Genomic DNA, 15,274 nt, shown 5'->3' with positions numbered 1-15,274 from the left:
ATAAAGAGTAAAATCCAATAAAAATAAACAAAAAAAAAACTTAGAAAGGCAGAGAAAAAAAAGTACAAATATAAAGCGGTAAGTAAGGAGTAAAGACTATTAAACATTTTTTTTAGGAAAACAGGTAAAAAAAAATTGAAAATATAAAGTAGTAAATTAGTAAGGACCAATAAAGAAAAAATAACAAAATAAAAAAGTACAAGTATAAAGTTGTAAATAAGGAGTAAAATCCAATAAAAATAAAAAACAAAAAAAAAAAGCTTCTAAAGGCACGGAAAAAAAGTACAAATATAAAGTTGTAAATAAGGAGTATAGATCAATATTTTCAAAAAAAAATTACCAGTAAAAATAGGTGTTTAAAAATTATAAAATATGAATGTTTTATCTACGTGCCATTTTGGAGTTTATCCCGGCATTACCAGGCTCTGTGAGAGTGGAAAACTTTACCACTCTCCGTTCTCCGCTGACATCTCTAAGCAGTGGGGATGAGTGGGTTGTATGGGATCGCGGCCAGGCATTCACTGTAGCTGGAAAGTGTAATTTTTCCACGTTTCATGTAGTCATTCAGAAGTCCAAGACCACATCAGGGAACTGGGACTACTTTATGCAACGCCTTCTAAATTTAAAGTTTCCCACAAAATGGGGTTTTACGAGTGAGTTTAATAAGAGGGACTGCGGCATTGAAGAGGTGGCACCTCAGGCTGCTCTCAGATGTGGCATGGATTTCCTGATGGTTGGAGTTTTATTTCACACGTGTATTTCATTTTTTTGCTTTCGTGGTTGCGTTTTTCAGGATTTACACAGAATATCTCCTTAACGCTGCTCTTTATGGAGACACTATACATACTGGGTGCTGTACAGGGTTTGCGCAGGTTGACCTTAGTAATCTAGTATACAGTCTGATTGAAAGCCATAACTTGAAGGTCGTGGGTGCCAATTCAGAATCTCACAACTACCATGGGTCTTTAATGGAGTAGACCAAAAAGATCCGCAGGGACCTGGTCTAGTGGCCACATCGGTAGTAGGAACTATCTCCTATTTGCCAACATTCCCGGCTTCTCTTCTGATTAGTAGGACCGGTGGCGCCAAACCGCAGTCATGTGACATTATTATTATTATTTATTATTATAGCGCCATTTATTCCATGGCGCTTTACAAGTGAAAGAGGGTATACGTACAACAATCATTAACAGTACAAGACAGACTGGTATAGGAGGAGAGAGGACCCTGCCCGCGAGGGCTCACAGTCTACAGGGAATGGGTGATGGTACAATAGGTGAGGACAGAGCTGGTTGTGCAGTGGTCTACTGGACTGAGGGCTATTGTAGGTTGTAGGCTTGTTGGAAGAGGTGGGTCTTGAGGTTCCTCTTGAAGCTTTCCATGGTAGTGGAGAGTCTGATGTGCTGAGGTAGAGCGTTCCAGAGTATGGGGGATGCGCGGGAGAAATCTTGTACACGATTGTGGGAAGAGGAGATAAGAGAGGAGCAGAGAAGGAGATCTTGTGAGGATCTAAGGTTGCGTGCAGGTAGGTACCGGGAGACTAGGTCACAGATGTAGGGAGGAGACAGGTTGTGCATGGCTTTGTATGTCATGGTTAATGTTTTGAACTGGAGGACATCAGGCCAAATAATTAGAAGAGACATATGGGATCTCAGAAGGTAGGAGGCTTATGCTCAGTTGGTGACTTTCTACTGCCGACAACATGACTACTGGGCAAACGTGTTGCAAATAGTTTTGCTCCACTCTAGTCGTTAATAGTATTGGTCTTCACGTAAGGGACGTTTTGGGTGTAATAGTATTGGTCTTCACGTAAGGAACGTTTTTGGTGTTCTGGCAACTCTTGCACCCATTAGTTACACCCCTGAGTTGTCTCCTGACAGTCTTCATGTCCTATCACGTAGACGTTCTAGAGGGCAGTCTCCTTACGCTCTGTTCCCATTCAAGCAGACACAAGTCACCAACTTGGGACCTGCTTTAAGATGTCCAAGTGGCCTTATAGGGCATAAGATTACTCCTTTAAGGAATGGAAGGCTGTTTGGCTTTTATGGTTAACAAAGCCAGTTTCACTTTGAGACAGGATTGATAGAAGGTCGAATCGAAAAATAAAAAGTGAAGTTGCTAGCCTAAGTGGCCATCTCCTTGGTGGTCTGTCAAGTTGGTGATGACAATGCCAGACGTTTTAGAGCTTCTCAAAATAGCTAGAAAAAAAACAAAGAAGCCCTATATCTGAGGTTCACGGTTTTCGTAGCCTTCGTCAACGTCAGCTTGCTGTCCTACATTTCATAATTGTAAGAATGTATTTTTCCATTCCCATCGAGGTCTCTAGCTGCTGTAGGGTGTGGGTGTTTTGGTGTTCGTCAGCCGTCACATAGTGAAACTCGACACATTTCACATATTCTATGATTGCTGCTGAGGCCACAAAGTTGTAAATGTCTCCATCTCCTTGTAATTTTCTCTGTAACGTTGTAAGAAAATTAGAGAGGCGTGATGAGCATACACTGAACAGATGACCCTAACCGGCTTCCGCTTCTTCTTGCAGATGAAAACCATGACTTTCAACGCTAAAATGAACTAAACGACGCTCTACAAGAAACGCCCGAGTCTGCAAACAACGGAAATGTCTGAACAGTATTAATTCAAGAGGATCAATGCTCGTCGGCTTGAGAACCGCGGAAGTGGGGCCTACCATGGTGACACTAATCACAGAGAAGCTGCAGAACCAAAGCTTGGATGACCTGTCATGCAAAACGTACAATATTAATCTGGTACGTCTTGTATTAATCGAGGGTGTTGACATAGAGCGCAATATGATTGTTACATTTTTCTTTTTTTTACATAATTTAAATCCATACATAGCATCCATGCTTCTTCCAGACTCTGTGACTACTTTTCACTACATGTAGCTACTTGTTCTGAAATGGTCACTGGAGTTCCCAAGTGGAAAAATGAGCATTTGTTGGTTTTGGTGGACTTGGGTTAAATATTCCCAATCAAAACTGCACATCAAAGTTTTCGAAAGACATTAGATAACCAATTTTCGTAGGCAGAAGTAGGTCATAATAGGTTGTTGAATGAGTTCAGTTGAGTACCACTTGATTGGAGCCATGACCAGGAAAACATTCCGATCAAAGTAACACAGGGATTGGTCCCAATCTGTCTGACTGACTGTGTATGTATGCATAGAGCTGAGTCCTAACATAGGGACCCTTCCTCTGATATCTGTATACGTATGTATGGGTTTTCCTTAAAGGACAGCCCTCATGATTTTTTTGGCTAGGTTTCCAATTACTAATTGGGTTATTTTTTGGATTGATTATTACAGTGAAGTGTATTCCATAATACAATACTCAAGAATATATTATATATGAGCAATTTGATTCCTAGTATCCATGTCCAGGGGTGACGTCTGTATTCGAGAGCCCTGTGCGTCTCCTACCCGCTAGCATCCCCGAAACCTCTTCTTACTGTCATGCATACATCACTCTACAACGATGACCTCATGCCGGCCTACAAATCGGAGGAGGTGCTAGGGATTCAAGAAGGTTGGAGTCAGTAGGGTTCCGATCCATCAGCCACATCATTATTATGGGAGTCTTGCGAACCATCTCCTACAAACAGGCATCTCTATTATGGCAGTCCTGCAATCCATCTCCTACCCACTGGCATGTCTATTAAGGGAGTCCTGGGAGCCACCTCCTATCCATCGGCATCTCTTCTGACTAGTAGGTCCTGTATGATGTCCTACATACATCACTCTACAATGATAACGTCATGCCTCTCCTTCAAATCAAGAGGTGCCAGGGATTCCAGTAGATCTGAGGCAGCCAGTAGGGCTCCCATCCGTCGGACACTTCATTATTATGGAAGTCTTGCGAACCTCCTCATCTACCCCTGATATATCTTCTTAGTGGTAGGTCCTGTACGATGTCATGCATGCATCACTCTACAACGATAATGTCATGCCTGGCCTACAAATCAGAAGAGGTGCCGGGGATTCCAGCAGGTCTTCGGCAGCCAGTAGGGCTCCCATTCGGCGGCCACTTCATTATGATGGGAGTCCTGCGATCCACTTCCATATCCACCAGCATCTCTGAGTAGTAGGTCCGGTATGATGTCATGCATACATCACGCTGCAATGTTGACATTGCAATAGGCCTACAAACCAGAAGAGACGCTGGGGATTTGATCAGGTCGGAGGCGGCTAGTAGGGCTCCTATCCGGTGGCCACGTCCGTATTCTGTGACCACTGGGATGGGGAGCCCTGTGAACCAAGTCCTACCTGCTGTTATCTCTTCTATGTAGTAGACCCGGTACGATGTCATCCATGCATCATGCCGAAATGATGAACAGTCAGAAGAGGTGGTGGGGATTCCAGCAGGTCTGAGCCAGTCAGTTGGGCTGCCATCTGGCAGACACATCATTATTATGGGAGTCCTGGATTCCACCTCCATATCCACCATCATCTCTACTGAGTAGTAGGTCCAGTATGATGTCATGCATGCGTCACGCTGTGATGTTGACACCTCAGTAGGACCTACAAACCAGAAGAGATGCTGGGAATTCCAGCAGGTTGCAGACGGCTAGCAGGGCTCCTATTTGGCAGCCACGTCCATATTCTGTGACCACTGGATGGGGAGCCCTGCGAACCAAGTCCTGCCTGCCGGCATCTCTTCTATGTAGTAGGCCCAGCACGATGTCATACGTCCATCATCCCGGAACGATGACCATCAGAAGAGGTGGTGGGGATTCCAGCAGGTCATATCCAGTCAGTAGGACTGCCATCTGGCGGACACATCATTATTATGGGAGTCCTCCAATCCACCTCCATATCCACCTGCATGTTTACTGAGTAGTAGGCCCGGTACGATGTCATCCATGCATCACACCGGAATGATGAGCAGTCAGAAGAGGTGGTGGGGATTTCAGCTGGTTGGAGGCGGTTAGTAGGGCTCTATTCGGCAGCTACGTCCATATTATGTGACCACCGGATGGGAAGCCCTGTGAACCAAGTCCTACCTGCCGGCATCTCTTCTATGTAGTAGGCCCGGTACGATGTCATCCATGCATCATGACGGAACGGTGACCAGTCAGAAGAGGTGGTGGGGATTTCAGCTGGTTGGAGGCAATTAGTAGTGCCCTATTCGGCAGCTACGTCCATATTATGTGACCACCGGATGGGAAGCCCTGTGAACCAAGTCCTACCTGCCGGCATCTCTTCTATGTAGTAGGCCTGGTATGATGTCATCCATGCATCATGACGGAACGGTGACCAGTCAGAAGAGGTGGTGGGGATTTCAGCAGGTGTAAGGCTGACATGGCTGCTGGATTAGGGTTGTGTGGTTTTTAATTTATCGTTTTTAGTATTTATCCAACATAATCATGGGTTAAGCTTTGCTTTATCGTCTTTAGGGGTAAAACAAAAATTTTTTTGTACCATTTTTGGTTTTGAGCCAGTGATCCTGAGCGTATTAGCCCGGGGGGCTCAGCTTTTCCCAGGAACGCAACCACCTGTGAGATCTCCTGGTCCCGGCCGGTTCGTGTCATACACAAATCAGTTTCTATAATATATATGAATTACATTTGTAATGGTTGGTTCCTCCCATGGCTTTTCCTGAAGTTGCATCAGTTTGGGGATTTGTTGGCGAGCAGACGATCTCAAGTGACTTAATTTGCAAGTCATTGCAATTTCTTTTTGAGGTGGATAGGATTTCAAGGCTCAGTAATACCCGGTGAGATGAGCTCCCTGGTCTCCAGGCCATGAGTCACGTCTATTGAGCTAATCAGGCGAGATCGTTTCGGTATAATAAATGGGAACGCTCTGTGACTGACTTGCAGATTTTTGTTTTTTTGGATCGCACCCTCCAGACATCTTTAAAGGGACGTTAGAAACTTCTGTACATTTCCTTTATCAGTCACAAACGAGCCGTCCACATTAGATTGCCCGAAATGACTCCCTCACCCCAAATGACCCTAGGCGGTAACTAATGAGGGCTCCCTGCTAAAATAGGCTCGAGTCCATGTATACCAGGGCCAGTTTATGGTGTGGCAAGCTGGGCACTTGCCCAGGGTTCCTGTTTCCTACGGGGTTTGCCAAGTTTTGTGCCCATCTAAGTAGAGCGGAAAAACATTCCACTGCGCAGATGCTCCTTATGGTCAAAAATAGGTTGAAATTAACCCTAGGTTTAGTTATTGGGCAGTGATAGTGAGCATTTAATTGCAGTTGGACATGGAAACTATATGGCGGTATTATATGAGGACTTCAAGCGAGTCTTCTATGAATATTGGCACTATATATTTGGCGATAAGGGTCTGGCAGGGCACTCATTTAATGATTAAATAAATCCTAAAATTAGTTTAGTATAGCGGTATTCTGTGGAAGCCGTATGGCAGTATTACAGTTTCCATAAGGGATAATTATATGGATAGTGCGTATTATTTGGCACCATGTAGTGTTAATAGTCCCCTATAACATTCATTCACACTGCCCAACGTTACTACAATTAATTCTAAAATTAGTTTAGTATAGCAGTATTTTTTTTGGAAGCTGTATGGCAGTATTAGTTTCCTGAAGGGATAACTATAAAGACAGTGCACATTATTTGACACTATATGGTGGTATTAATAGTCCCCTATAACAGTCATTCACATGGGTCAACGTCATTGCAATTCTAACATTAGTATAGCAGTATTCTGTGGAAGCCATATGGCAGCATTAGGCTGTTTCCATAAGAAGGGATAATTATATGGACAGTGCATATTTGGTCCTATGTGGTGGTATTAATAGTCTCCTATAAGTCATGCACACTGACCAACGTTATTTCCATTAATTCTAAAATTAGTTAGTATAGCAGTATTTTGTGGAAGCCGTATGGCAGCATTAGTTTCCAATAGGGATAACTATGTGAACTGTGCCTATTATTTGGCACTATATGGTGGTATAAATAGTCCCCTGTAACATTCATTCACAGTGCCGAACGTTACTGCAATTAATTCTAAAATTAGTTTAGTATAGCAGTATTTTTTTTGGACGCTGTATGGCAATATTAGTTTCCTTAAGGGATAACTATATGGACAGTGCATATTATTTGGCACTATATGGTGGTATTAATTTCCTATAACATTCATTCACATTGCCCAACGTTATTGCAATTAAGTCTAAAATTAGTTTAATATAGCAGTATTCTGTGGAAGCCGTATGGCAGCATTAGGCTGTCTCCATAAGGGATAATTATATGGACAATTATTAGGCACTATATGGTGGTATTAATAGTCCCATATAACATTCATTCACATGGGCCAAAGTTATTGCAAGAAATTCTAAAATTAGTTTAGTATAGCAGTATTCTGTGGAAGCCGTATGACAGTTTTAGGGTGTTTCCATAGGGTGATAACTATGGACAGTGCATATTATTTGGCACTCTGTATGGGTATTAATAGTCCCTTATAACAATCATGCACAGTGCCCAACGTTATTGCAATTCTAAATTAGTTTAGCATAGCAGTATTTTGTCGAAGCTACATGGTAGTATTACAGTTTCCATAAGGTAGAATTATATGGACACTGCATATTATTTAACACTATATGGTGGTATTAATAGTCCCCTGGCTAACACGGTACCAAAACTCTTTTTCTGTTAACTAATAGTCCCCCATAACATTCATTCACAAGGCCCAATGTTAATTTTAAAATCAGTTAATATATATATATATATATATATATATATATATATATATATATATATATATATATATTTTATATATATTTTATATATACCGTATTTTTCGCTTTATAAGACGCACCGGAATATAAGACGCACCCCAAACTTAGACATAAAAAAGGTAAAAAAAAGAAAAATGGGGTCCGTCTTATACTCCGGTGTTCTCTTACCGGAGGGGGGCAGCAGTGGTGGTGAAGCGGGGTCACAGGAGGCACAGGTTGTGCTGGCAGGCGCGGCAGGTCAGTGGCAGCGGGGTCCGTGGTTGCAGGTGCCGTGGTTGCAGGCGCGTCCGCGGTGGCAGGATCCGTGGGGTCCGTGGTGGCGGCAGCAGCCGTGGCGTGTGAGCCGTGCAGCAGGCCGGTGCAGTGAGTGTCCGCGGTCCCGGTTCAGTGGTGGCAGCGGCGGCGGCGACTGCTCAGTGGTGGCATGGACTGCTCAGTGGTGGAGTGTGTCCGCGGTCCCGGTTCAGTGGTGGCAGCGGCGGCGACGGCTCAGTGGTGGCAGCGGCAGGGACTGCTCAGTGGTGGCGTGTGTCCGCGGTCCCGATTCAGTGGTGGCAGCGGCGGCGGCAACTGCTCAGTGGTGGCAGCGGCAGGGACTGCTCAGTGGTGGCGTGTGTCCGCGGTCCCGATTCAGTGGTGGCAGCGGCGGCGGCAACTGCTCAGTGGTGGCAGCGGCAGGGACTGCTCAGTGGTGGCGTGTGTCCGCGGTCCCGGCTCAGTGGTGGGAGCGGCGGCAACTGCTCAGTGGTGGCAGCGGCAGGGACTGCTCAGTGGTGGCGTGTGTCCGCGGTCCCGGTTCAGTGGTGGCAGCGGCGGCGGCTCAGTAGTGGGAGCGGCGGCGACGGCTCAGTGGTGGAGTGTGTCCGCGGTCCCGATTCAAGTAATGGCGCCGCATGCGCAGATGGAGCTCTCATCCAAGGGCTCCATCTGCGCACGCGCTGACTCCCGGAGCAGCGCGTGCGCAGATGGAGCTCTCATCCAAGAGCTCCACCGGCGCCATCATTTGAAAGTGGGACTGCGGACAACTGGTAAGCTGCACAGCCGCCCGCCCCGCATGCACAGCTGCCCGCCCACTCTGCGTACAAGCCGCCGGGTACCTGTGCTTGCGTGCGGTGGCAGCCGGGTACCCATGGCTGTGTGCGGGCGGCAGATGGGTGACTGTGTGAGGGCGGCAGCCGAGTACCTGCACGGGCACCCGACTGCCGCTCGCACACAGCACCCGGCTGCCGCCCGCACACAGCCATGGGTACCCGTCTGCCACCGCATGCAAGCACAGGTACCTGGCTGCCGACCCCACACAGCACCCGCTGCCGCCCGTACACAGCCACGGGTACCCGGCTGCCGCTGCATGCAAGTACAGGTACCCGGGCGCTTGCATGCAGCCACAGGCACCCGCCCGATCGCCCCCCCCCCCCGCTACCGCTTTATAAGACGCACCCCCCATTTTCCTCCCAAAATTTGGGGAGGAAAAGTGCGTCTTATAAAGCGAAAAATACGGTATATATATATATATATATTTTATATATATATATATATATATATATATATATATATATATTTTATATATATATATATATATATATATTTTATATATATATATATATATATATATATATATATATATATATATATTTTATATATATATATATATATATATATTTTATATATATATATTTTATATATATATATATATATATATATATATATATTTTATATATATATATATATATATATATTTTATATATATATATTTTATATATATATATATATATATATATATATATATTTTATATATATATATATATATATATATTTTATATATATATATATATTTATATATATTTTATATATATATATATATATATATATATATATATATTTTATATATATATATATATTTTATATATATATATATATTTTATATATATATATATATTTTATATATATATATATATTTTATATATATATATATATTTTATATATATATATATATTTTATATATATATATATATTTTATATATATATATATATTTTATATATATATATATATTTTATATATATATATATATTTTATATATATATATATATTTTATATATATATATATATTTTATATATATATATATATTTTATATATATATATTTTATATATATATATATATTTTATATATATATATATATTTTATATATATATATATATTTTATATATATATATTTTATATATATATATATATTTTATATATATATATATATTTTATATATATATATATATTTTATATATATATATTTTATATATATATATATATTTTATATATATATATATATTTTATATATATATATATATTTTATATATATATATATATTTTATATATATATATATATTTTATATATATATATATCAGTTATAGTATAGCGGTATTATGTGGAAGCCGTATGGCAGTATTAGTTTCCATAAGGGATAATTATATGGACAGTGAATATTATTTGCCACAATATAGTGGTATTAATGGTCCCCTATAACATTCATTCACACAGTGCAACATTGTTACAAATAATACTAAAATCAGTTGGGTATAGCAGTATTCTGCGGACACCATATGACAGTATTCTGCAGTCTCTGTAAGGGAGTATTACATACTGCATATTATTTAGAACAACATGGTGGTATTTTTAGTCCACTAAAACTTTTCATTCGTACTGCCCAACATTAAATTGCAACTCATCCTAAAATAGTTGTTGTATAGCGGTATTATTTAAAGGTATCATTTCCACATTATTTGAGACTACATGGCAGAATTATGTGGATTGTCAACTGATCCCACTGCCAAACAATAGATAGAAATGAACCTTGAAGTTAATTTACATAGCTATGTTATACTACCATATTATTGCAGTATTGTGTGGAAACCATTTGGCAGTATTATGTAGGCAGTTTTGATAAGTATTATACGAATACTACATATTTTGAGTATTGGGTTTCATATTATTTTGTGGTATTAGTCCGAATGGTCATTTAAACTCTGCCTAGCAAAAGATTGAAAGTGACTTTGTATAGCGGCATTATTTGAGCATACTGTATAGTTGCTGTACTATGTAGAAAATATATGGCCGTATTGTGTGCTTTTAAGAGAGAATTGTGAATACTGCATATTATTTTGATATTTTGTGGTATTAATAGTCCAACAGAATGGTCATTTAAACGCAATATTTGAGCATATAGTTGCAGTACTATGTAGAAACTATATGGCGATATGTGGACCCTTAAGAGAGAATTATATGGATACTGCATTTTGTTTGGCATTATATGGTAGTATTAGTAGCAAAACATTCATTTACACTGATCACTCTGTCCAGCAATAGACTGAAAGTATTATACGGCACTATTTATAAATTATATGGCAGTACTAGCTGAACTCTAAAGAGATAATTACATGAACACTGCAAATTATTTGCATTATATGGCTTACCGCGTGGGCATTTAAATTGACAGTAATTAATCCTGAAATTAGCTTTGCATAGCAGTATTATACCAGCATATCATTGCGGTGTTATGTGGAATTTTTTACAGTATTATGTAGGGTTTTTTAAGGGAGTATTAAAAGAATACTGCATTTTATTTGGCATTATATGGTGGAGCGTGGATGTAAACTGACACTATATGGAGGTATTATTTGGGGTGTATATGGCGGTATTATGTGGACTCTTAAGAGAGAATTATATGAATGCTGCATTTTGTTTGGCATTATATGGTAGTAGTAGCAAAACATTCATTTACACTGATTACTCTGTCCAGCAATAGACTGAAATTAGTATACGGCACTATTTATAAAGTATATGGCAGTACTAGCTGAACTCTAAAGAGATAATTACATGAACACTGCAGAGTATTTGCCATTATATGGCATTATATGGGGGAGTGTGGATGTAAACGGACATTATATGGAGGTATTGTTTGGGGTGTATATGGCTGTATTATAACTGCATACTATTGCGGTATTATGTGGAATCTTTGACAATATTTAGGTTTTTTTTAAGGGAGTATTAAAAGAATACTCCATTTTATTTGGCATATGGTGGAGCGTGGATGGAAACTGACACTATATGGAGGTATTATTTGGGGTGTATATGGCTGTATTATAACTACATACTATTGCGGTATTATGTGGAATCTTTGACCGTATTTTGTAGGGTTTTTTTAAGGGAGTATTAGAGGAATACTGCATTTTATTTGGCATTATATGGTGGAGCGTGGATGTAAACTGACACTATATGGAGGTATTATTTGGGGTGTATATGGCAGTATGATACCCCACTAAATGCTTAACACTTGTCAGCGCTTTGGTTCTGAGCTGGTTAACCTCGCTGGCTGCGGTGACCTTGTGCTTCGGGAGTCTGCAGGATGGTGATACGATGGGTGCGGTGGAGACGCTGTGAAAATACAGGGAGGATCTTGTATGTTCTGAATAGTCCTATAGTTAAAACCCTTTGCCTCCAGCTATGGCGCGCTTCCTCTGCTACAACCATAGTCTGTAACCTGTTTCTTCTCAGCTGTGTAACTACAACTCCCAGCATTGCAGACCACCGACCTTACAACAGTTATTTTGCATGCACTACATAAGCTGTAGTTTATTTTTATTTTTTATTTTTATTTTTTAAGGTAAAGGGTTTCCTGGATCTGTTTTTTCTTAGTCATCTTTCCTGAAGGGGACGACTTCTTTAGATCTTAGGAAAGCCTTAAAGAGGACCAACCCCTAGGATTTTCCTATATAAACTAAAGACGTTGCTATACTGGCGCTATAATGCTGATTCTATACATACCTGTTGTTGTGAGATCGGATGTATACTTTCTGAAATACAGGCAAGTAAAGTTTGTGAAATGCACTGTTATTTGATTGAAAGGTGCAACGGAATATCTAATAGGTGGGTGGGGTTTTGCTAGTTATTCCCGCCCCTGTCTGTCTGCCTGTCCTTTCTCCCCACTGTCCTTCCTTCCCTGTAATAACAGACAGGGGAGGAAGGACAGGCAGTAGACAGAGACATCCGATCTCACAACTCGAGGTATGTATAGAATCAGCATGATAGCACCAGTATAGCACTGGCTTTAGTTTATATATGAAAATCCTGGTGGTTGTCCTCTTTAAAATGGTTGGTGAAAAGAAGTGCTCACCAATCCTCAGGGTAGATTGGTGAGGGTCTACTCGAGGCACCTTTGCTGCAGGATCAACCCCAACGGCTGCCGACCCTGTTTTATCATAGATAAGTGGCCCATTCTTTTGATTGGTGGGGGTCCTAGAAGTTGGACATCCACAGATCTATAGGGTGACAACTTCTTTTCACAAGACCAGTTGATCAAACCTTCTAATTTTGCCTGGACTGGTTGACCAACTGATGACTATGGCTGCCTCCTGATTAGTCTCCGATTTGGTGATGTCAAGGGAAAGAATGATGGGGCAGTAGGAATTTCATCAGATAAACTTTTTGTTTTCCGAGGATAAGCTGCTGCCAGTGGTGACCAGCATGGTTACCTATTATTTACCAAGACAAGTGCTCATGTGTATGGTGAGGTCGGTAGAGATGGTTCTGCCCAGTGTGTGTGGCCAACTTTACCTTTCGTGGCTTTGACCTTGGTTGAAAAAATGAGTGGCTTTTGCCAAATGTGGGAGCCATGGGTCTGACTGCGGACTCCCCTGTATGGGCTAAAATTGGAATGTAGTTGCCAATATATCATCTACTAAACTTTTTATTACCGTAGTAGCTGTATGGGTCTGCACCACATGGAGGTCCATTGTGGTCATCCTTTGATAGTGCGGTCCGGTGCAAACAACTACCCACAATATACACTGCTGACAAAAAGTTAGGAATTTTTGGCTTTCGTGTGAAATTTCAGGATGACCCTATATACCCTGTTATCTTTACAGGTGAATTTAATGTTAATCAAAATGTCCGTGGAGCCTCTGTTAGGAGTCTCGATACGGAAAATAGCCAGGTATACCTCCGGGAAGGACCTAGCCAAGGAGTGCCTCTTTTTAGAAGACCACCATAACCACCATATTAAGTGGCCCTTTTAGTCAATACCTAACTCTTGACGAGTTTAAAGATATGACAAGGGAAATACCAAGGCCAGGTATCCATCCACAGACAGCTGTTTCGGGGTATTGCCTATCATCAGTGTGGAGTTGGATTCTGGCCATGTGGGAGAAATGCCTAGTAGACCAGCAAGACATACAACCACTGATCTCGAGGAGACCAGCCAGAGAAAACACTGCCGGCAGCCAGCGAGGGCGCTCAACACAGTGAAATCCTAGGTGTATTGCCCCCTGGGAAGTATGCAAATCAAAAAGGTCCGTGGAGCCTCTGTTAGGAGTCTCGACATAGAAAATAGCCAGATATCCCTCCGGGAAGGGCCCAGCCAAGGGGTGGCTCTTTTTAGGAGACCACCATAACCACCATATTAAGTGGCCCTTTTAGTCAATATCCAGCTCTTGAATTTAATGTTACCTTCTCTAATTTTCTTGATGCACATGTCCAACTGTTCAATGTTTCATTTCTGTTTGCACAACATGCTGTTCCCTAACAGGGAGCTTAATCGAAAAATTCACAATAGGTATTTGATCAATGAATCGCCCAATAAATTTTGGGGCTCAATTAGAATTGGTATTAAACCGTCCTCCTCATCACGCTATTCACAATTTGACATAATGAGATGAAGATGACACCAAACAATTGATCAGCAGGACTGCGCCATTGCGAGGCTTCAAGCAGGATGTTCAGACTGAAGTGGCCACTGAGCTTAGAGCATCAGAGTGTCACCAGCAGGTTATACAGAGATACAGAGAGACTGGAAGAGTCACAGAAAGGCAGAGAAGTGGACGTGCTTTGGCCACATCCTACACTGATAACCACTTCATTGCGAACAATGACCTTCTGACCCGGATGATGGAGGTCACAAAATTCCAGGCACATTTTAAAGAAGGTGAGAGGCACTTAAGTGCCATGATAGACCATTGGAAACAGTTGACATCAACGTGGTCTCCGTGCTAGATGACCTGTAAGGTATCTTATCTTACTACAACACCAGGCACAGACGTCATCTATGCTTTACGAGGGATCAGTAGACCTCAGTGCTGGTCACAGATGAAAGTCGATTCACGCTGAGCAGAAATGATGGTCGCAAACAATGTTGGAGACGTCAAGGAGCGCGCTGTACATCAGTCACTGTTGTTACCAGATGAGCCTTTGGTGGTGTTAATGTGGGCCGATGTCTGGTCACTACAGAATGGCCCTACACTGTGTGACTGGTACAATGACAGCCCGACTACTGGAATAACATCATTAATCAAGTCATTGTGCCTTTACATGAACAACACCAGCCTAATTTCATCATCATGGAGGGCAATGGCTCCAGCTCACTGAGGTCACATCATTAAGGAATGGCTGCTGGAGACTGGGGGACCTCAGATGGAACGGCTGCACTTTCTCCAGACCTGAATCCCATAGAAACCTATGGAATCAGCTGAGTCACCGTGTAGAGGCCATAACTCTGTACCCCAGAACCT

The 15,274-nt window shown here is 41.7% G+C and overlaps 1 protein-coding gene across 4 annotated transcripts in view; it reads left to right on the top strand.

Moving 5' to 3' along the window:
- The window catches only part of FAM53A (family with sequence similarity 53 member A), a 93,290-nt gene that overhangs the window by 23,488 nt on the left and 54,528 nt on the right, over positions 1-15,274 (top strand). For all 4 annotated transcript variants that reach the window (XM_075332724.1, XM_075332722.1, XM_075332721.1 and 1 more), the window contains exon 2: positions 2,540-2,765. In XM_075332724.1, the coding sequence (XP_075188839.1) occupies positions 2,649-2,765 (117 nt within the window). In that variant the 5' untranslated portion in view covers positions 2,540-2,648. The remainder of the gene's footprint in view (positions 1-2,539; positions 2,766-15,274) is intronic.

Source organism: Anomaloglossus baeobatrachus, chromosome 1, assembly GCF_048569485.1.
Source record: "Anomaloglossus baeobatrachus isolate aAnoBae1 chromosome 1, aAnoBae1.hap1, whole genome shotgun sequence".
NCBI classification, from domain to species: Eukaryota; Metazoa; Chordata; class Amphibia; order Anura; family Aromobatidae; genus Anomaloglossus; species Anomaloglossus baeobatrachus.
The sequence above is the reverse complement of the archived record's forward strand: the minus strand, read 5'-3'. Positions and strand labels throughout refer to the sequence as shown.